This window comes from Mustela nigripes, chromosome 17 (assembly GCF_022355385.1).
Source record: "Mustela nigripes isolate SB6536 chromosome 17, MUSNIG.SB6536, whole genome shotgun sequence".
Classification (NCBI taxonomy): domain Eukaryota; kingdom Metazoa; phylum Chordata; class Mammalia; order Carnivora; family Mustelidae; genus Mustela; species Mustela nigripes.
This window is the reverse complement of record NC_081573.1, coordinates 24,188,908-24,210,784: the sequence shown is the minus strand read 5'-3', so window position 1 is coordinate 24,210,784 and position 21,877 is coordinate 24,188,908. Positions and strand designations below refer to the sequence as shown.

Sequence of the window (21,877 nt, the reverse complement as noted above, 5' to 3'; positions counted from 1 at the left end):
GCTTTTGACCCAACGCCAGAAATCTAAATACTGGCACCAAATAAACAAAATTATATACTTTCTTAAAATAAAATGAGGAAAGGGGCTCCTGGGTGGCTCAGTTGGTTAAATGTCTGACTCTTGATTTGGGCTCAGGTCATGATCTCTGAGTTGTGGGATTGAACCCTGTGCCATGAAGGGCTCCACAGAGTCGGCTTCCCCTCTCCTTCAGCTCCTCCCCCTGCGTCCCCTCAACCCCCAACCCTTGCACTCTTAAATAAATAAAATCTTAATAAATAAATGAAGAAAAACCTCACTTACCCATTTCAGATCAAAGTAGTAACAAGACCTACTGTTTAGTGAACACCTTCTAAGTGCCACTTACTTTAGAAATATTACCTTTAATCCTTACAAGGTAGAAAGTATCTCTACTTTATAAATTAGGAAACCGAGGCTCTTTAAGGTTTTGAAATTTCCCTAGGGTGGGTGTGGCAGAGTCAGAATTTAAATGCACTGTAATTGCTTTCAGGTTTATTCCCCTCTACCATAGGGCTTGCTGGACATTAAGCCTGTGTTGTGATTTGATTGTGGCATTTCTTTGACCTTAGCTGCTAAGTATCTAGAATTTACAAAGGCAGGGGAGAAGAGAAATTACTTGTTTAGCACTCCAGGTCTATGCAGTAGGTATTATGCCTTACTTTGAGCAGATAAAATGCAACCACTAGTACTACTGATACCATTCTAAATAGGTTAAAATTTGGATGTAGTCTATTACATTCTTTATGTAAGTTTTTGTTTTCTTTTTACAGATTTTATTTATTTATTTGACAGAAAGAGAGAGATCACAAATAGGCAGAGAGGCAGGCAGAGAGAGAGAGGGGAAAGCAGGCTCCGTGCTGAGCAGAGAGCCCGATGTAGGGCTCGATCCTAGCACCCCGGGATCATGACCTGAGCTGAAGGCAGAGGCCTTAACCCACTGAGCCACCCAGGTGCCCCTCTTTACAGTACAGAAATATTTAATTAGACCATGTATTCTTAATCTTAGTTAAAATCATGCCTGGCATGCCTCAGATCCCCTAGCAACATATCTTCTATAAAGGCCCTTTCCTCTAGTTTTAAAATAAGGAGTATTTAATAAGGTTACATTCTTTAGGATGTGGACATCAAAGAAAATAACCCTCAGTCCATCCAACTTTTTAATATGCTGCTAATGTGTAATTCATTACATGAGGCATTTATATGTCAATTTTTCTCTCTCTAGTCTAACATTTGCTAAATACTTATTCCAGGTATCGTGCTAAATGTCTTACATGTATCAGCTCCAATGCACCTTCAAATTATTCTATAAAGTAGATACCATTTTTAGTCCTACTTATAGAAGAGGCATAAAGAAGTTAATTAATTTGCTCAAGGTTTGACAGGTAGTAAGTCACTGAGTGGGGTTTTAAACCCAGGAAGTCTGATTTCAGAGTGTGTGGTGTGGTGAGCAGCATGGTTCAGCATATGGCTTTTTTCTACTAGCTTTTGGCATAGCAATGACCCCACAAACTGATGACAAGGGCAGCCTGAATGTATTTAAAAATAACATTTATTAACTTAGGTTGTACCACATACTGATTTAGTCAAACCAAGAAACTTACACAAAAATCCAAGTAAAATCCTTAAGACTCCATTCAGCCTGTATTTGATATTCTGGATAGGACAGGAAACTGTCTTTTGCTTAAAAACAAAAGAGCAAAATTGCTTCAATTCCATTTTGTAGGAATGCAGACCTGTGGGGAGCCAAGGCTGTGCCAACCAGGCACTGTGCCTGACATAAAGAATTTGTTGCCCATGTCACCAGCCAGTCTGAGCTCAACCCCAGTGCTGGCTTCTTCGCTATTAAGGCAACAGTCTTAGGATCCTTGTTATAAAAGTTTAAACAAAATTCTAAAGTTCTCATATCTTCATTGAGGTGGCAGATGTACTGTTGGTTTACAATCCAAGGTATTCCAGAAGCTGATATCATTCTGCTGTAGCCTTTTGTGCTTTGGCAGCATTTTCCAAAATTTTCCTTTTCCATTCTTCATAATCCTGTGTCAGATCTTCATCTTTTTGCAGTTTATGTGAGCTTTCTACTACATTCTCTGTTTCTGTGAGAGAAAATTTTCAAAGTGTTTCAAAATTCTTATACTGACAAGTAAACTTATTTGAAGTATCTAATTAGTTAATTAAAAATAGGTACTATCATTGCTAAAATGAAAAGTGGAAACAGCAGCTAACACATCAGTTTTTTGCTTTTAAACTCCAAGCACTCCACAACATCTGTAGTTATCATTCATTAAGCACTTACCTTGTGCTTCAAGATGCTGTACCAATCACTTCAACGGCATCATCTCACTCAACTCTAACCACAATTCTATGAGTGGGTGCTAATAATAATTACAACTTTATAGATTAGGAAATTGAGGCTTATAGAAATTAAGTGACTTTCCTAAAGTTATAGAGCCCGTGGGTGGTAAGGCAGGAGTTGAACCTAAGCAGTTTGGCTTTAGATGTTTTCTTACATAGTAGTTCTATTAACTTCTGTAATGACTGCTTGGAAAACTGATCTTATCAAATGATTTTCCAGATTTATTTAAAACCTAACTCTTGTCAGACAAGTAGCACAGGACTAGTCACTGCATTAAACCCACTGTACACTAATCCCATTGCACTAGTTTCAAACTTTGTCCAGTGTCAGTATGCCTTACCCTTTGCTAGAGGTTCAGCCATTGTTTTCTTTTTCTTATGTGGTGGAGTAGCTGAATCTCCAGCCTCTCCTTTAAAAAACAAAAAACACAAAAGTGTCATCAGGGCTAAATTTTTGCCTCTTCTCAATTTTAGTAGTTGAGCTTATTTTGGATTACATACACAAAAAAATAAGACACCTTGACTGACCAAATATAAGGACAAGGAGAAGGCAAATGCCTTCCCTTTCTTGGTTTCTCTTGTCAGACTGAAGAATCTTTTCTATTCAAGTTTATGTATATGGAGACTGGCATTTAACACTGGAGCATGTTAACAGAGAAACTATTTTTCAGGCAAGGAGTCATACAGTCACAGCTGTTTTAAAGGTTATTAAGCTACTTTATTTGAAAAACAAAAAAATTTTTCACTAAAAACTTACCTAGTCCACATTAAATACAGAATTCAGAGAGCAGCCATTTTGCAAGTTTGAAAATATTAGACTTTTACCAGCTGGTTTACATTTTCAAATGACACACTCTTGAAATACGGTACGAATACTCACTATCAGCCTGCTGTCCAATCTTCTCTAATTGTTTACATAGTCGATCAAATATGGCTTTTTTTACACCAGATGTGGCTACCATTTTATTTTTATCCACCTTTAGCTTTAGAATCCTACAAAAGAATTTGAAAAATTACTGTTCTTAAGACCAATACAGCTGTCTTCTCTGGCCAACCAGATTATTAACTTATTTCCTTTCTGCCCATGTTTTATTAAGAATTCCCAACTGTTTAGTTTTCCCTTTATTCCACACATATATTATTAGCTATAACTATGTAAATCTGCCTTTTGAATTTATTTATTTAGCTGTTTATGGGACTGAGTCAAAAATATACATGAGATCTGTTATATAATAAAAGGAATGCATAGAAGACATTTGCTCTGGTGTTTCATGCCTCAAAGAATTCCTATTAAATCTCAGAGGTTACTGATTTGCTGAATGACAATCACAGCATTTTTAAATATTCAGCTCATTTTAATCCATGAAGCCTACATCTGTACTACAGGGATATAAACTACTTTCCCCTCTCCAAAACCCCTAATTACCACTCCACAACAACTACTGATGAAATATACAAAACAGACTTCTTGTCTGTTATTTAGGATAATAGATCTAGTCAAACCTTTCTTTGTTCAGCATAATTCGGTTTCAAAAGTGGAGTTGTCAATATTGTTTTTTCCAACAGCAGCCACACTCCTCTCTATATACATATCTTTGTTGAATCATGGGGACATTTTCTATGAATGTCAATTAATTGCTTCTAGGTATGTGGCTAAGAGAGCTAAAAAACCAAAATAGGCTGGGTAGTAAGAAACCCATTCTTTAAGGGCCAACTACATTTTATTTTATTTTTTTAAAGGTTTTATTTATTTGTTTGACAGAGAGCAAGCAGGGGAGTGGTAGGAAGAGGGAGAGGGAAAAGAAGGCTCCCCGTGGAGCAGGGAGCCAGATGTGGGGCTTGATCCCAGGACCCTGGAATTGTGACCTGAGCCGAAGGGTGATGTTGAACTATCCGAGCTGAGCCTCCCTGGCACCCCTACATTTTATAAGAAGTTTTTCAGCAAGATAAAACAAGACAACTTTAGACAAAAATAACAATTATTAATATTTCCAAGGTAACATTTCAGTATGTAAAAAGAGACCACCAAATTTTAGATCCAGATGTAAAAATTTATCATTGGTGTTTCGTAAATTATCTGAAACATAGTTGCAATTAGTACTTAAGAAAATATATAACTGGAAAAATCACAAACTACAGTTTCAATGACAGATTTTATCATTTATAAAAGGTGGAGCCTGGGGGTGCCTGGCTGGCTCAGACTAAGAGCATGTGGTTCTTCATCTCAGGGTTGTGAGTTTGAGCCTTACGAGCCATACGCTGTAGAGATTACTAATGAAAATAAAACGTAAAAATAAAAAAAGGTGGACCCTGAAAACAGAATACCCCACTTATATATACAAATGCCATTTGGCAAGCAGACTTTGGCGATAGGGCTTCCAAATTGTCAGCTATATTGTGGGATAAACAAAATCTGGTCATTGGCCACTGTTTCTAATATTATTTTTTTTTAAAAAGATATTATTTATTTATTTGGCAGAGAGAGAGAGAGAGATCATAAGTAGACAGAGAGGTAGGCAGAGAGAGAGGAGGAAGCAGGCTCCCTGCTGAGCAGAAAGCCCAATGCAGGGCTCGATCCCAGGATCCTGAAGATCACGACCTGAGGTGAAGGCAGAGGCTTAACCCACTGAGCCACCCAGGCACCCCTCTAATATTATTTATATAGGAAAATACACTCTGAGTTGAAATAAACCAAGTAGAAGTCCTCTTTGGGAAAGAGAAATCTATTTTTAAATTGTGGACTTTTCTCAACGTTGAAAGGCATACTTACTTGCATGCTGAAAGTAATGCAGCAGTGGTGAAAAGTGGCCTGGATAAGTCGAGATCCAACTGCTGTGTTTGTGGAAGACTGGATTCATAGCTAAGGGAAAGCAGTGTTTGCGGAATTGTTAAAAATTATTTCAAAGAGACTGAAAATGTAAATCAGAATTTATAAGCTATTTAAATGTATGAAATAATGCATTATGTCACCTTACCATATTAGTTATTTTTTAAGACTGAAAATAAAACATCAGATAATTCTGCTTTATGTGTCAGTATAAATTTTCAATTAAGGTTCTTTATGCTTCATACCTTTGCAGTATCTTTGAAGCCATGTTCACTGCTTCTGTACAGCTAAACTGTACAGCTAGGTCTCTTATTCCAATATTTGATTTCAGGCCCAGTAAACACTCAAAAGATTTAAGACAGCTCTGATACATCTTCTTGTTCAAACCAGAAAGTTTAATTAAATAATCCTTTGAAAGAAAAAAATGCACCAATCATAAAAATCATAATCACAATCATTCTATATATTGGTGCCCTTAAACACTTGTTTAGTAAGTCAACTTTTCAAAATTAATTAATTCTGTGGCAAGTGGCTCTATCTAAACATTTAGCTTCATTTAGTCAAGTCAGTAATCCCATCAAGCAGAGCGGAGTACTGCTCTCAAGGGGCTCATACTAGACAGTCATGCATAAGCACAGATAATCTAAAAAACAAGTGTTACTACAGCCAAGCTGTGAATAAAAACCCAGGAAACACATACATGGTCATCTGTTTTTCACTGAAAATGTCAATGTGCAATTCACTGGGAAAAGGAAGGAGGGAAGTAGGGAGTAGAGGTGGGAAGGATGAATGTGTACAGGAAAAGGGAGAGAGGGAAACTGGGAAACAGAAGGATCAACAACTGAGGGAAAGCAACACTGCCTGGGAGAGTCAAGGAAATCTTCATAAGGGATGTAACGGCAAGGCAGGGTCATGTAAGACAAATAGGAGCTTATGGGAAAAGAACTGCAGGTAAAGAAAAATGTTGTTGCATTTACAAAGCTATAAGTCATTAAAGTTCATGGTCTGTTAAGTAAATAGTGTAGCTTGAGGTTAGTGTTCAAGAGAAGCTGGAGAAGCTGACAGTAATGGGGAGTCAACCCATTGGGAGCTAATGGTGTTTTTAATGCCATCATTTAATGGGATATGCACTGTTAAGTGTGTTACATACAGTATATGGTTTAATCCTCACAATCTAGTGAAATGGATATTCTTATCCCCACTTTATGAATGAGGAATCCAAGCTCACAGAGCTAGTAACTAGGGATATTAAAATCTGGTCTTAACATCTAACTGTTCTTGACTCCTAGCTTGTGCTCTCAACCACTGTGATTCTAGAAGAAAAACACACATTAGTTTAAAAGCATGCACTTTAGGAAGATGCTAGCAGCAGCAGGAAAGATGGTCTTGAGTAAAGAAAGAGGTGGCCAAGGAAACGAGATAGTAAAGGTAATTTTCTGCAACTGACAAAAATGATTTTAAAATTCATCTAGATTATATAGGACAATAGCCAGGAAAATTCTAAAACACAAGAATTTTGAGTCTAGTCCAACCAGAAATTAAAAGGTATAATTAAGTTTCAAAGTTGCAGAGGATTATTTAGACATTCAATGGGACCTACTTACTCTGTCCAAGGGGCACTTCATACAGGAAGCTGCAAGGTCCAGACACATGACTGCATTGCTGGTTTCTGTGGTATGTGCAGACAGGCCATTACAGTTCACCTGGGACAGCCGCAAGTACTCCTCAGCTTTCCTGGTTATAAGGGTAACATGCTCACTAAAACTTTTCCAGACGTTTGCCTAACATTTTGGTCAACAATGAATACAGCAGGGTCGATTTCATTCTGGACCTAATTCCTAGGCAAGTTTATAAGGGGATCCGAACAAGAAGCACATCCTTTGGGGATGTGGAACAATGTTTTCTAACACAGAACCAGCCCTGACTTCAGATTCCACTGTGCCCAACTACATTTAAGGAAAAGTAAGTTATTCAATTTTTTTTTTTTAAGATTTTATTTATTTGACACACAGAGAGATTGAAAGAGGGAACACAAGCAGGGGGAGTGGGAGAGGAAGAAGCAGGCTTCCTCCCCTGAGCAGGGAGCAGAATGTGGTACTCCATCCCAGAATCCTGGGATCATGACCTGAGCAGAAGGCAGACGCTTAACAACTGAGCCACCCAGGTGCCCCAGTTCTTCAATTTCTTAAAACAAAAAAACACCTGCTTTCATCCTTCCGTTACTGGGACAAACATAAACTATCAGATGCTGGCAGTTATACCAGGGTTCCTTCTTCCTTTCTTTATCCTTTCCTCTAAATCAGTGGTACTCAAACTTTGGGGCTTGTATAAAGAGACTGCTGAGTCCTATTTACAGAGTTTCTGATCAGTAGGCGTGAAGTGGGACCCAAGAATTTGCATTTTTAACGAGTGATGTTGCTGGTCCAGGAACCAACCACACTTTGAGAACGGCTGTTCTAAATGATTACGGCGTTCAGGAGCTCTTTACTTCAACTCTTTCAACAAGGCCTTTCCTTCCCTTCCGTCATTTAACTGAGCAGCAAGGCATGGGCCTAGTCTTGTCCACACTTCAGCCATTTTCTTTATTTCTTTTATAAAGAAATAAAATAGCTTTATCTCTAACCCTGGATTATGCAAAGGGCTTATTATGCACAAGCTATCGTTCTTCCCACATCTTCCCATGGCTGGCACCTTCTATCAATCGGGTCTCAGCACAAGCGGCAGCCCCCTCCGAGGCCTTTCTAAGATTTTTTTTTTCCAAAATCTTATTTAAATTCTAATTAGTTAACATATATCTAGGAGGTGGTTGTTTTTTAAAGAAGAGCAGACGCCAGAACGTGCTCTGCGCTCCTCCCTCCGTCGACTCGGCACACCACCTAGTTTCGTTTCCCTCCTAGTTCTTGGCGTACGTTTACCGCATAGTGACCTCCCAGAAGGTCTGTACCCCGCCTGTGTGGTTCACCACTGTAGACACACCCTCAGGAAGTATCTGCGAAACGACCGGAATTTCGACTTTCCTCGTCCCACCACCGTGCATCCCACAGAGCCAGCTGTCCGCAGGGACGTCTACAATCACCCCTTCTTGCCAGTTCAGATAAACCCACTGCCGGGACGTTCTTCCTGAAACAGGGCCTGATCCCACCGGGCTCCGGCGTCCCCCCTCACTCGGCGGCGCCGCCGCCCGTCACGCGGACCTCGCCCGAGGAGTCCAAGGCCGATGAGGCCCGCGCCGCCAGACCCACCTCAACACATCTGGCTCCGCGATACCCAAGCGTGCCGCTAGACGCGGGATCAGCCCCGACTCCATAGCGCGGAGAAGCACCCGCGCGAACCGCGGCAGCGCGACGAAACCCGCGCGCAAATGCCGCGCCGGCCAGTGAGGGCCAGGCCCCACCCCTCTGCCGCCTCTGGATTGGCTGGGACGAGAAGCCGCGACCGCTGCGCAAATCAAGCCTAGTCTTCTTTTAGCTCATGCGCACCACGACCGCACGCTCCAGGGCAGGTGAACTCGGACTAGCGGCTCCCCCTTCTTCCATTTCTCCCGTCTTGACAGAGTCCTCAAACGATGTCTTTACTTCCTGTTGGCTCCATCCTGCCGCCGAGAGATACCCCGCTACTCTGCACCTTACCGCCCTCTCTCACACACTGGGGAGAGACTGGCTGGCACCCGGGTCCGTCAGTCCACGGATAAGTGGCAAGAGCCAATAAACACGCGAGACTTGAGTTCCTAGAAGCAGGCCAATCGAAGAGCCCCCAGCGGGTTCCGGGGGCGGGGCTAAGGAGGGCGGGGTTTGAAGAGGCCGCAGCGTCACCTGACCGCGGGAGGCTCCGCGCGGGGTGGGTGCAGCTTGCTGCAGGCTTAGGGGAGTCGCCATGGTGAGTGTTGAGGTGCTGCGGGTCCTGGGCCGACCCTTCTCCCAACCCTTGCGCTCTGCCACGGTCCTGGAGCCTTGCGGGTGGAGTTGGTGCCCCGCGGCCCAATCCGGACTAAGACCAGCCGGGCTTGGCCTGCGGGTTGAGGAGAGGCCGGGGAAGGCCGCAGGCGGGCTGATCCGAGATCGGGGTGGGCGGCGGCTCCTGATCGCGGCGGTTGCCCAGGAATGGGATGGCCTTTCTGAGGGGGTGTCCCGGCCTGTAGGCTTTGAAATCGGTGGAGGCCTGCCGCCGCCTTTGAGTGGAGTCGGCCACCGCCGCGCCTGGAGGGGACGGGTCTGAGAGTCAGGCTGGGTCGGGGGCGTGCGGAGGGCCTGAGACTCGGGGTGGCGTCGGGACCCGCCCACGGGTTGCTCTCTCGTCAGCGTGCGTTTCCACCTTTGTGCTTGATAGTGCTCTATTGGCCCCACGCCCTTTTCTTGTGCAAGAAATACCTGCGGGAGGGTCCAAATGGTGCCCTGGTCTTTTTCGGCCTCGTAGTCCCCTTCCATAGCTGTGTTTGTCAGCGAATTCTAAGGACTCGTTTACGTGAATTTCCTGGAAGTACTTAGACTATTTGATATCCATGAATTCTGACAGAGAGAAAGCAGACTTTGTTTCCTTTAATATTTGTTCATTGGACACCCTGGTTCTCTTATTTGTCTCCCCATTGATGAAATCCAGGTATTTTATTTGCTTGAAGTAGGCATTCGTTCTTGTTAGTGTCTCTTCGTGATGGCAGCAAATCGTGGTGTGGCTGTTGGCCTGTAAACTTGAACTTCCTCAAAATGTGAATCCATGTGCCTGCCGAGTTTCCACAAAGGCAGTTGTCACTTGCATTTCGTTGGCTTTTGACACAGTCTGCCGTGTATAAGTAATGTTTTTGAATGTTGGTGTACTGTATGGCAGTTTTAATTATCTCCTTATTCACTTCGTGTACACAGGTTTCTATAAATCTGTAAGTCTGGAAACAGGCTTCACTTTAGATGTGTTAATGCCAGAAAGTAGAATTAAATATTTGACATGTATTACTTCATATACTATATTGCCATACAAGATGATTTTATTTCTCAGAATTTTTACGATTGGGAAGTGATACAAGGTCAATGTAAAAATTTAACTAGGTTTTGTCTGTTGCTCTACATTTATGAATTGATATTTGCAGTATTTTATAACGGAAAGCACTTAACTGATCTGCCATACACCTGTTCTGTGCTGGATGAATTAATTTGGAGCAATGAGCAGTCCTGTCCTCATGAACATTTTTGAGAAAGGAAACTTGATTATCAGTCTTGTCACAGTCACTGTTTCTGTGACTTGGGCAGGTCATTCAGTCTTCTTTGAGTCTCACTTTTGCATCTGAAAACAACTGTTGGCTTCTTTGGTCCTTCCCAGTCCTAATATTCTGGGATCCAATTCATCAAACATCTTGTATGCCTTCTAATATTGTGGACTGTGCTGGTCACTGGAAACAAACATAGTTTTTGCTGTCAAATAGCTTAAGAGTCTATGGAGGGAGATATGCTTGTGGAACTTAATACAGTCTGAGGATTGCTTTATTAGCACTGTCAGTTCAGTGTTTTGGGGTCATGGAGGGAGAGAGTTCTGCACAGGGGGCTTGAAAAAGACTGCAGAAAGTAACATGTGAACTGATACAGTGAGGAAGGCAAGCACAAATTCTTCAGGTGGAGGGGTGCCTGGCTGGCTCAGTCAGGTAAGCATCTGCCTTTGGCCCACCTCATGATCCAGGGGTCCTGGGATTGAGCCCTGAGTTGGGCTTCCTGCTCAATGGGGAGTCTACTTGTCCCTCTTCCCCTACCCTTGCTTGTGTGTGTATTCTCTCTCAAATAAATAAATAAAATTTTTTGAGACTGACGCTCTGCCTGCTGCGCTAAGGGGGCACCTGTCAGTAAATAAAATTTTAAGAAGAAAAAAATTCTCCAGGTGGAGAAGAAAAAGTGTTGCCTGGAGATGAAGCTGGGAGAAGTAAATATTCATGGTGTGTACCATAGAATTCCTGGGGAAATGTATTGGTAAATGAAGTTGGAGCCCGTTTTGTGTTCAGATTGTATTTTGAAGTTCCCAAGCCCTCATCATCCTTAATGCTCCCTACTTCAATTGTAATTTTGTGCCTTATAATTTTAAAAATAGTACTTTCATTATATGTGATGAAATACTGTATCTTTGTGAGGTTGGTTATTTTTGTTTTATAGTTGATATAATTGTGTTACTAGATTACATCTGCAGCAGATCAGTGAAGAGATGGATCAGCAACTAAGTTGCTAGGATGGGTGGAGGTAATTGCTTATATCTAAGGGTGTATAATAATAATGGTAACACTTACAAAGTGCATATTACTAAGCATGTCCTGAGCTCTGGGTCATTTTATTTATTCCTCATAATAGTAATATAAGTACTCTTATTGCCCTGTTTAGTAGAAGAGGAAACGAATGCACGTTGTTTGAATAAGTGGTTTTATAAGTGATCTGTCTGTGATGGATTACTTTCTCTGAACTTTACAATTATATGAACTTAGGGGGGCTCTTTGACCTGGGTCTCAGGCTAACGTTAGCCTAATTAAAACGTTAATTTGATCTTGGTTCTTTAGTGTTTCCATTTTTCTCTTAGCCATGTAACTGATAAATACAAAGTCATTTGTAAATGGAGGACTACTTCCATAAGTTAGGAGACATAGATTACCTGGCTTGTGTTTAATGAGAGCATGCTCGTAGCAGTTCTTACTGTTCTTATTCTATGTGACACTTCCCAGGAAAGGCATCAAGACACTCTCTTAGAATGGTCACATAATGGCTACATTTATATAATAACTACATTGTCTTGGGAGTAATATCTAAAAATACATTTCTTTATTACAGCTTTAGTTCTTCATTTATAGCTTACCTTGTAATAAGGCTGTAATTTTCTGTATTTTGTATTTGTTTCTATTTTAAACCCAGTTGATACAAAATAGAATTTTGCTACAGTTTTGTTTATAGATCAGAGAATCTATTGGATTCTATACAAATATTTTTGGAATTGTTTGTAGTCTCTTTGTTTTGTTTTTGTTTTTTAGATGTTATTTATTTATTTGCCAGAGAGGGAGGGAGAGAGAGCACAAGGCACAAGCAGGGGTAGCAGCAGGCAGAGGGGGAGAAGTAGGCTCCCTACTGAGCAAGGAGCTGGATGTTAGACTCAGTCCCAGGGTCTTGGGATCATGACCTGTGCTGAAGGCAGATGCTTAAGTGACTGAGCCTCCCAGGCATCTCTTAAGTATCTTTGTAACCACAGTTTTATTTGCTATATTAATGTTATTATACGCAATAGCCAGAAAGTGGAAGCAACCCAAGTTACCCATCAGTAGAGGAATAGATAAACAAAATATGGTAAATATATACAATAGACTATTATTTAGCCCTAAAAAAGAAAGGGAATTTTGACAAATGGTACAACATGGATGAACCTTGAAGACATTATGCTAAGTTGAAATGGCCAGACACAAAAGCGTGTGATTCTCCTTACATGAGGTACCTAGAGAAGTCCGATTCCTAGAGAAAGTAAAATGGTGGTTGCCTGGGATAGCAGTAGAGAATGGCAGGTTGTTGTTTTATGGGTACAGAGTTTCCTTTGAGAACGATGAAAGGATACTGGAGATGAGTGGTGGTGATGACCATACAACAATGTGAATCTACCTAGTGCCACTGAACTGCACATTTAAAAATGGTTAAAATGGCAAATTATGTTATTTTACCACAATGACAAAGTGTAAAAATTTCCTGATGTATCAATTTTTATCTCTAAGTTGGTCATCTGAACTTAATGAAATCCATTGATTCTAATAATTGTTAAATCTTTTGCATCTAGAGATAAAGAGCTGAAGAAATCCAAACCATAGCTTGGTGTCACTGAAGTTCTCAGAGGACTAGCCCAGGATGGCTAGTGAATTTCATTAAGTCAGAATCCTCAGATGCTGGTGTTGTCTTTGCCTCAAAGACCAACATTTTACACTAATAGTTCTGGTATATAAATGAAGATTCCCTTTAAGATTAGTTTAAATGACATAACTTTTTCTTTGAAGTTTGTATATGCTTGGGAAGAAGGGTGGTCACAAGGAAGCACAGGTTATTAGATTTGCTGTAGGAAAAAAATAAAGATACTTGGTATTTCATATTACTAATGTTTTTTCTTTTTCCAAAATTAGATGAAGAAAAAGTTTTCCATTTTTATAAGTGGTTCTAATTAAAAAATGGGTTTTGTGTGTTTTTTGTTAATCTCAAATTCAGTGCTGTTTTGATTGTCTTAGATAATTGAACAGGTTTAACTTTTATGTTTATATGTAATTCTTTGCCTTCTTCCTTTCCATCTCATTGTGTAAGAGGCATTTTACCTTTAATCATTTAAGATTTATTTACTTATTTTAGAGGGGTTGGAGAACCAGTGGGGGGAGGGGCAGAGCCAGAGAGACTCCTCAAGCAGACTTTCTGCTGAGCATGGAGCCCAACTCAGGGCTTTATCTCAGGACTCTGATATCATGAGTCCTATCCCAGGACACTGATATCCTGACCTGAACTGATATCAAGAGCTGGCTGCTCAACCAACCGAGCCACCCAGGTACCCCAAGATATATATACATATATATATATATATATATATATATACCTCATTTAAAAGTGAGCAATTCAGTGGCATTTAGTACCTTTGCAGTGTTATACAACCACCATTTCTGTCCAATTCCAAAACATTTTTATCACTTTCAGAAGAAAACCTGTACTCATTAAGTAGTTATTACCCCACTCTCTCTTCTGGGAACCAAAGTCTGTTTTCGGTTTCTGTGGATGATTTGCATATTCTGGATATTTCATATGGACTCATACAATACATGGTCTTTTGTGTCTGGTTTCTTTCACTTAGCATAATGTTTTTTAGTTTCATTCATGTCACATATATCACTACTTCGTTCCTTTTTATGATTGAATAATATTCCGGTATATGTATTTATATATATGTGTATACCCCAACTTAACCATTCATCTGTTGATTCTTTTTTTTTTTTTTAAGATTTTATGTATTTGAGAGAGAGAGAGAGAGAGAGGGAGAGAGAATGAATGAGTGGGGGGAGGGGCAGAGAGAAGTGGACTCCCTGCTGAGCAGGGAACCTGATGCAGGGCTCGATGCCAGGACCCTGAGATCATGACCTGAGGCAAAGGTAGATACTTAACTGATTGAGCCACCCAGACACTCTTATCTGTTAATTCTTTAGGCATTTTTAAAATTAAATATATGACCTAAACATTCTAAAACCAGCTCATTCGTTCATACAGTGAACGTTTATGAAGCATCTGTTATGTGTCAGGCAATGTGTTGGGTCCCAAGGATATCGAAATGGCTATCATTTATACTTACAATATAATGCATGCTGCAGTAGAGGTGTAAACCGTGTTTATACATGTTAAGGGTCAAGTGGTTAATTCTGTTTGACCAGAAGATCTAATTAATTTTGCAAGCGGTGTTTCGCTGATAACAAAGAGAAGAATATCAAGATATGTTTTGTCCATTATAGCTGTAGATTTCTCAATTTGAAGTGATAAGGTAGGTACTTGAGGAGAGTATGCCTTAATGGTTTTCTTCTATCAGTCACTATTAATAATTTCAATGATTTTATTTCTAAGTTCTTTAGTGTCTTGTTACATATTGCCTTAGAATGTAGTGTTTCATAAACTGGTTTCTTGATCTAAGACTAGACTAAAATGCAGCTGAAAAGTAGTATAGAGAAAAAAGAGGCATTTAGAAATTTGGATAAACTATACCTATCATAAGGATTGTTGTTGGATTCACACTAACACCACATGTTTTTTGAGGCCAACCTGCTACAAGAATGTTGATCAGTTTCTGAGAGAGTAGAGATTCTCTCCATGTTACTGTTCCCTTCAGGATTATTATGCTATTAACTTGGGTGACTGGGTATTGCTCTTGTTCAATAATTGTCAAAAATAAATAAACAGGTTTGAGATCTGGAATGTGCCTTTTATGAAAGCCTTGGAGAAGGGCTATATCTAGAAGTACAGAAATAACAGATTATTTTAGAAGAGAGTGCTAATGAGACATTAATTGGGAGTATTTTTTTATTTTTCAGCCTACAACACAGCAGTCACCTCAGGATGAGCAGGAAAAGCTCTTGGATGAAGCCATACAGGCTGTGAAGGTCCAGTCATTCCAGATGAAGAGATGCCTGGTAAGAATGTCAATATGGGAGGCAAAATACAATCTGTATGTTTTGTAAGGTTGTATAGCACCAGTGCTTCTACTAAATGTAATCTTCAGTGTCTTCTGGCATACATCTTGCATCTCACCTCCTTCAAGCACTGCATGGAATAGTTCCAGCACAGAGCCCTGTTTACTTGCATTTGCATTTATGATTTGGGAATGTCTGTCTTCCCTACCAGAATGGAAGCTCCCCGAGGACAAGAGACCCTTCCTTCTATCAACATACCAATATCTGATTCAGTTACTAGTGTCATTGCTTCTATACTTCAAACCTGAGAAGTACTTGACATATAATGAGCACCTAATATTTGTTGAATGAATGTATTTAAATGCTTTCATTTTGGATTTTTTGGTTTTTTTCTATCTTGAAGTCTGTTGTTTCCATCCTGAATATATATATATATATATATATATATATACACACATTATAGCAACTGGCTTGAAAATTATACTTACACCAATTTCTGTGTTGTCATATTCTAAAAGACAGCATAGGAAGTAATCTGTGTAGAAACTATAGAATTTCTGCATTAAAATTTAAGAAATGGAACCAAATAGGCTGGTACTTCAAGTTCTAAGTTGCTCTGATGATGATATCTTACCTTTGTAAAATGTCTCACAATTTCTAAAGCTTTGTAATATGCTGTTTTAACCAGCAATAACAATATTATATGTATTGTATTTTTTCCTTGCAAAAAAATGTCTTGGAATGCAGAAAATGAGTGGGTATGGAACTTGGTTATTGCTTGTTTCTGTCTCTTTCTGAGTATGAATATTGTTTCCTGTATTTAAAGGCATTGTCTTCATATATGTGTTCAGTGGGACACATGGGCATTGTGAGGAGGAAAGCATACTTAGAGACAGGGATGGTCAATTCAGACATCTCTGAGGAGTCTTTACCTATGACAAAGCCATTGTCAGGATAGTAGCTTGCTTTAAAAGAATTAATATGCCATCTGCCTTGATTACAGGTAAGTGTGAATTAATGGAGTTACTTTTATAGTCACTAGAGATTTGAAAGATTAGAGTTATGCCAGGAAGTTTATAGTCCTAGTTACATAAGACTTGCTAAGCTTTGCAGTCTGGATGAGGAACCATGAATCTTTTTCTTTATAGAGAAGTCAAGGTGAAACTAAACCTGATTGTTATGTGATTGAAATAATTTAAGTGCTATATACTGTGTAACAAATCCAAATTAAATGTTTACTTAAATTAAACATTCCCATCAATTTTCTTGGTATTTCTGTAGGACAAAAACAAGCTTATGGATGCTCTGAAACATGCTTCTAATATGCTTGGTGAGCTCCGGACTTCTATGTTATCACCAAAGAGCTACTATGAACTTTGTATCTTTTGAATGTTGAAGACCATTTTGATCATACTTTTTTCTTGATGAGGCCATATTATATTTCTTCTTGTGTTTTTCTGCTGTTACATTATTTTTCATTGTCTTAACCAAATAGTACTCCTCCATGTAAGTTTTATGAGAAAAAGAAAAACTTAATAACAGAAACCGTTTTTCTATGTTTAAGCTTCTTTGTTGCTATATTTTAATTTTTATTCCCTTCATGAAGGATATTGAGGCTTTTAGGCAGTTGGTTCTTTAATGCTTAGATATTTGTCATGCAGGACTCCAAAATGAAAATGAATTCAGTGATTCGCCATTTCAGAACCCTCTTGTTGGGGCACCTGGGTGGCTCAGTCCATAAGTGTTTCTCTTCGACTCAGGTCATGATCCTAGGGTCCTGTGATCAAGCTCTGCATCTTGCTCCCTGCTCAGCAGGAAGCCTGCTTCTCCCGCTCCTTCTGCCTATCTTACTGTCTGTCTCTCTGTGTCAAATACATAAATAAAATCTTAAAAAAAACCAACAACCCTCTAGTAGTCTGATGGGTAATCCTTATTTTTACTGCTTCGCTTTACTGGACATCTTTAAAAAGCCTTATTCAGTTTTTTAAGCATTTTATTTTATTTCATTTATTTGCTTTTTAAGTTTTTTTATTTGAATCACCTGGTGCTCATCACAAGTGCCCTTCTTATTCCCCATTACCTATTTCATCCATCCCCTACTGACCTCCCCTCTGGTAACCATCAGTTTGTTCTCCGTAGTTAAGAGTTTCTTTCTTGGTTTGTTTCTCTTTTTTTTTCTCTTTGCTCATTTGTTTTGTTTTTTAAATTCTGCATGTAAGTGAATAAAAACACTTATTTTAAAATAAGGAAGGCCTAAATGAAATTCTGCCTTCATTTAAACATGTTCTCTTAAAGGACTAACATTTAAGATACCTGCCCAATAGTGTAATGACTCCAAAAAGTTCCAGAGTATTGCCTAGGTTGGCTTAGCTTTATTTGAGTCCTTAATTGTAATTAAAAGATATGGCTATTTCTGATGAATTACACTACTTGGAAGTCTACCTGACAGATGAATTTGCTAAAGGAAGAAAAGTGGCAGATCTTTATGAACTTGTACAGTATGCTGGAAACATTATCCCAAGGCTGTAAGTAATTGAGAATTGGATATCTGCATTTTCCACTTTGATTTTTAAAAACCAATTTTAAGATTCTTTAATTTCTTAACAAGTTGAGAGTAACTTTTTGGTAGGTATTCTGGGTTTTCTTTAAAGGTTTTAAGGTATAATTAATTTTACTTTTTATATGGATAATTGAGGATTTTTGGAAATAGAAAAAGTAGACATACTCTTGTTTAATGCCTTGACTACTAGAGAAATTAATGTGACATCTCTTACTAGTATGTTTAAAGGTGATAATGATATGTATGTATATATGTATTTGTGTACATATTTATATACTTGTATGTACACATATATTTGTATATGTATATAAATATATATGTATATAATTTGCATGTAAATACATACATAGATTGGGGGAGGGTCAGTGAGTGGGAGTGGTTATATTTTAAATTAGGTATTTTTTCATTGTGCAGAAGAAAACCTGGTCCCTGTCTTGCTTAATATGTTTGGATTCAGTATGTTTAGACATAATCAAATTCTTGACTTGAGTATTTATTTGTTTATTAATATTTTAATCAGATATTCCCTTATAATTCCCCTAGTTATCTGTTGATCACAGTTGGAGTTGTATATGTCAAGTCATTTCCTCAGTCCAGGAAAGATATTTTGAAAGACTTGGTAGAAATGTGTCGGGGTGTGCAGCATCCTTTGAGAGGTTTATTTCTTCGGAACTATCTTCTTCAGTGTACCAGAAACATCTTGCCTGATGAAGGAGAGCCAACAGAGTACGTGATTTTCTCTTTTGATTTAGTTGTTATACTTCTTGTTGTAGAATATATAAGAAGAATAGAAAAGTGTATGGAGAAAAAAAAATCAATATTTCTCCCACCCACAGCCAGTACTTATGTAGCATTTCATGTAGATATTTTCTTTAGCATACGGGGTATGATGCAAAATGTGCTCTTTTAAAAATTGTAGATTCTTAGAACCTGCTTTTTTTCATTAAACATAATTTTATGAGAGCATTTTCCCATTACATTAAGTATTCTTTGAAGATTTGATTTTTTATTTTATTTATTTATTTATTTATTTATTTATTTTTGAAGATTTGATTTTTTAAAATGGGTTATAGGGTGCCTGGGTGGCTCAGTGGGTTAAGCCACTGCCTTCGGCTCAGGTCATGATCTCAGGGTCCTGGGATCGAGCCCCGCATCGGGCTCTCTGCTCGGCGGGGAGCCTGCTTCCTCCTCTCTCTCTCTCTCTCTCTCTGCCTGCCTCTCTGCCTACTTGTGATCTCTCTCTGTCAAATAAATAAATAAAATCTTTAAAAATAAAATAAAATAAAATGGGTTATATTTTGAAGTTATATTTGTGATGAATAGTGACATATCCTTAACTTACTCTGTGAACTAGCTAATTTTCATGTTGTTTCTTGAATGTGTCTTACCAGTTTTTTTCATTTATGGACTGCTAGATACCCTGGATATAAGTGGTTTAAATTATCTCTATACACAAATTACATATTAACTCCAAAACAGAAAAAAACAAAAGCCTTTCTGAATAAGAGCCCTGTCTCTGGTGTGACCAGTGTTCCAGTATCCACGTCCATTGCACTTGTATTTCACATAGGGGTAGATGGTCAGCTAGCTGGTCTGCAACCAACTCGGTGAACTATTTATGTGCAGAGTTCCTAGATAGAGGAAGTTAATTCCTTTTGTTTAAGTTTATTTATTTAAAAAAAAAAAGTGTTCTTTTAAGTAATCTCTGCGTCCATCATGGGGCTCGAACCCAGGACCCTGAGATCAAGAGTCCCATGTCCTAGTGACTGAGCCAGTCAGGCGCTCCTTCTTCAAGTTCGTTTATTCATTTATTTCTAAGGTGTACAGTTCAGTAGTTTTTAGTATTTCTGTATCAGTTCCTTTTTAAGAGGAAAAAATACAAAAATTTACCATGCATGTAAAGTTAAATGGTATAGAAAAGGTAAAAATTTAACAATGTGAGAAGATGGTGAGGTTCTTTGTTTTATTACGATTTGACTGCAGATCTTAAGCATTTAATTAGGCAATCATTACAAATTTTTGAAAACTATGTTCCCTATCCTAGGAGATGAAAAATAAGCAGGAAATACATGGTTTCTTCCCTCTCAAAGCTTATATTCCAATTGAAAACATAAAATGCTCAACAGTAAAATGATGTAGTTAGGGCACATGAGTGGCTCAGAGGTTAAGCGTTTGCCTTCTGCTCAGGTCGTGATCCCAGGGTCCTGGTATTGAGTCCCACATCCAGCTCTGTGCTCACCACGGAGTCTGCTTGTCCCTTTGCATCAGCCCCTCCTCCCCACTGCTTGTGCATACGCGAGTGCGCGCTCTCTCTTCTCTCTCTCTCGTCAAATAAATAAATTTAAAATCTTTTAAAAAATGATTAAGTTAGCAGTACATTTTAAGTATCGTTTTTTTTAAAAGGCTTTCTGAATTAATGTAATTGCTGTGAGAACAAGTTGACCTAGGATAGGGAATGGGGGAAAGTTTTTTGTTCTTTTACACTTGTTCTGTGTCCTTTCCCTGTTATCTTTTTTCTCTTGAGTCTCTTTCCCTTGAAATTGAACACTAAGCCAGTGAATTTTAAAGTTTCTTCTATGAAATATCGGTGTATTAAAGAGACAAGAATGAAACGCACAAAGGTGAACAGTAACAGTAAGATGGTCCTCTAGTGTAAATAGTGTATGTAAAGATTGTTTCAACTTTCTCTTTGCAGTGAAGAAACAACTGGCGACATAAGTGATTCCATGGATTTTGTACTACTTAACTTTGCAGAGATGAACAAGCTCTGGGTGCGAATGCAACATCAGGGACATAGCCGAGATAGAGAGAAAAGAGAACGAGAAAGACAAGAACTGAGAATTTTGGTGGGAACAAATTTGGTGCGCCTCAGTCAGTTGGAAGGTGTGAATGTGGAACGTTACAAACAGGTGTATATCCTTTTACTTGTCACCTTTTCCTATGAGATATAAATTGAAGTCTGATTTTTAAAATTAAAATATTTTTATTAAATAATATTACATTAAAAACCACTTTAAAATTAAAGACAAGTAAATTGAAAGATATATTTTCAGTTTTTATTTGTGGATTGGAAGACTCAATATTATTAAGATACCAATTTTTCTTAAATTGAGATTGACTGTATTTTACTCCAGGTTTACTCTAAAGCTGCATTAAGAATGTGATATTGGGGGTTGCGTGGGTGGCTCAGTGGGTTAAAGCCTCTGCCTTCGGCTCAGGTCATGATCCCAGGGTCCTGGGATCCAGCCCCGCATCGGGCTCTCTGCTCAGCAGGGAGCCTGCCTCCCCCTCTCTCTGCCTGCCTCTCTGCCTGCTTATGGTCTCTGTCTGTTCAATAAATAAAAAAAAAAAAAAAGGAAAAAAAAAGAATGTGATGTTGGTGGAAGAGATAAATAAATCGGTGGGGGGGAGTTAAGCAGAGATTGACAAACTCTTCCTATAAAGGACTCTTCCTATAAAGGAAAATGTTTGATTTTGTTGCAACTACTAAACTCTGTAAACTCTGTAAACAGCTGTAGTGAAAAGCAGTAACAGACAATATGGGAGTCAGTTACAAAAGCAGACTTTGAACTGGATTTGTCAGCCCTGGAAAAGATAGTCCAAACTAGGCTCACATACATATAGTATGTTACTTTTGATAAAAATGTAATCTTAACCTTCTCAGCAAATGTTTCTGGAAAAATTAGACATCTGTGTGCAAACAAGACCCTTGAACTATGACCCATTCTCATACCATACAGAAAAACTCAAAAAATGGATCACAGACCTAAATATAAAACCTAAAACTATAAACTTTTAGGAAAAAAATACAAAGTATATCTTTATAATGTTAGATTAGGCAAAGGTTTCTTAGGACGCAAAAGGCACAAATCATAAAGGAAAAAAAATTCCTAAACTTCATCCTAAATGACTTATTAAGTAGAAGTCCAGAATTTATTTAAATTTTTAAAAAAAATTCTTCTGTTTCAAAAAAATAAAA

The 21,877-nt window shown here is 38.7% G+C and overlaps 2 protein-coding genes across 3 annotated transcripts in view; one reads left to right on the top strand and one right to left on the bottom strand.

Annotated features, from left to right (window-relative positions):
• Nucleotides 1-1,549: 1,549 nt before the first annotated feature.
• On the bottom strand, nucleotides 1,550-8,878 carry ORC6 (origin recognition complex subunit 6). 2 transcript variants are annotated; one of them, XM_059383516.1, is made up of 7 exons: nucleotides 8,440-8,878; nucleotides 6,802-6,931; nucleotides 5,443-5,606; nucleotides 5,141-5,230; nucleotides 3,251-3,363; nucleotides 2,712-2,780; nucleotides 1,550-2,111 (listed from the first exon to the last, which is right to left on the bottom strand). In XM_059383516.1, the coding sequence occupies exons 1-7, from the start codon at nucleotides 8,502-8,504 to the stop codon at nucleotides 1,984-1,986; spliced, it is 759 nt and encodes a 252-aa protein (XP_059239499.1). In that variant the 5' UTR covers nucleotides 8,505-8,878; the 3' UTR covers nucleotides 1,550-1,983. The 2 variants fall into 2 exon arrangements, with proteins under 2 accessions (XP_059239499.1, XP_059239500.1); XM_059383517.1 differs by lacking the exon at nucleotides 2,712-2,780.
• A 97-nt stretch (nucleotides 8,879-8,975) lies between these two features.
• Nucleotides 8,976-21,877, top strand: part of VPS35 (VPS35 retromer complex component) — a 28,703-nt gene continuing 15,801 nt past the window's right edge. The window contains exons 1-6 of the mRNA XM_059383515.1: nucleotides 8,976-9,073; nucleotides 15,240-15,338; nucleotides 16,620-16,716; nucleotides 17,740-17,863; nucleotides 18,442-18,624; nucleotides 20,594-20,807. Of these exons, the coding sequence (XP_059239498.1) occupies nucleotides 9,071-9,073; nucleotides 15,240-15,338; nucleotides 16,620-16,716; nucleotides 17,740-17,863; nucleotides 18,442-18,624; nucleotides 20,594-20,807 (720 nt within the window). The 5' untranslated portion in view covers nucleotides 8,976-9,070. The remainder of the gene's footprint in view (nucleotides 9,074-15,239; nucleotides 15,339-16,619; nucleotides 16,717-17,739; nucleotides 17,864-18,441; nucleotides 18,625-20,593; nucleotides 20,808-21,877) is intronic.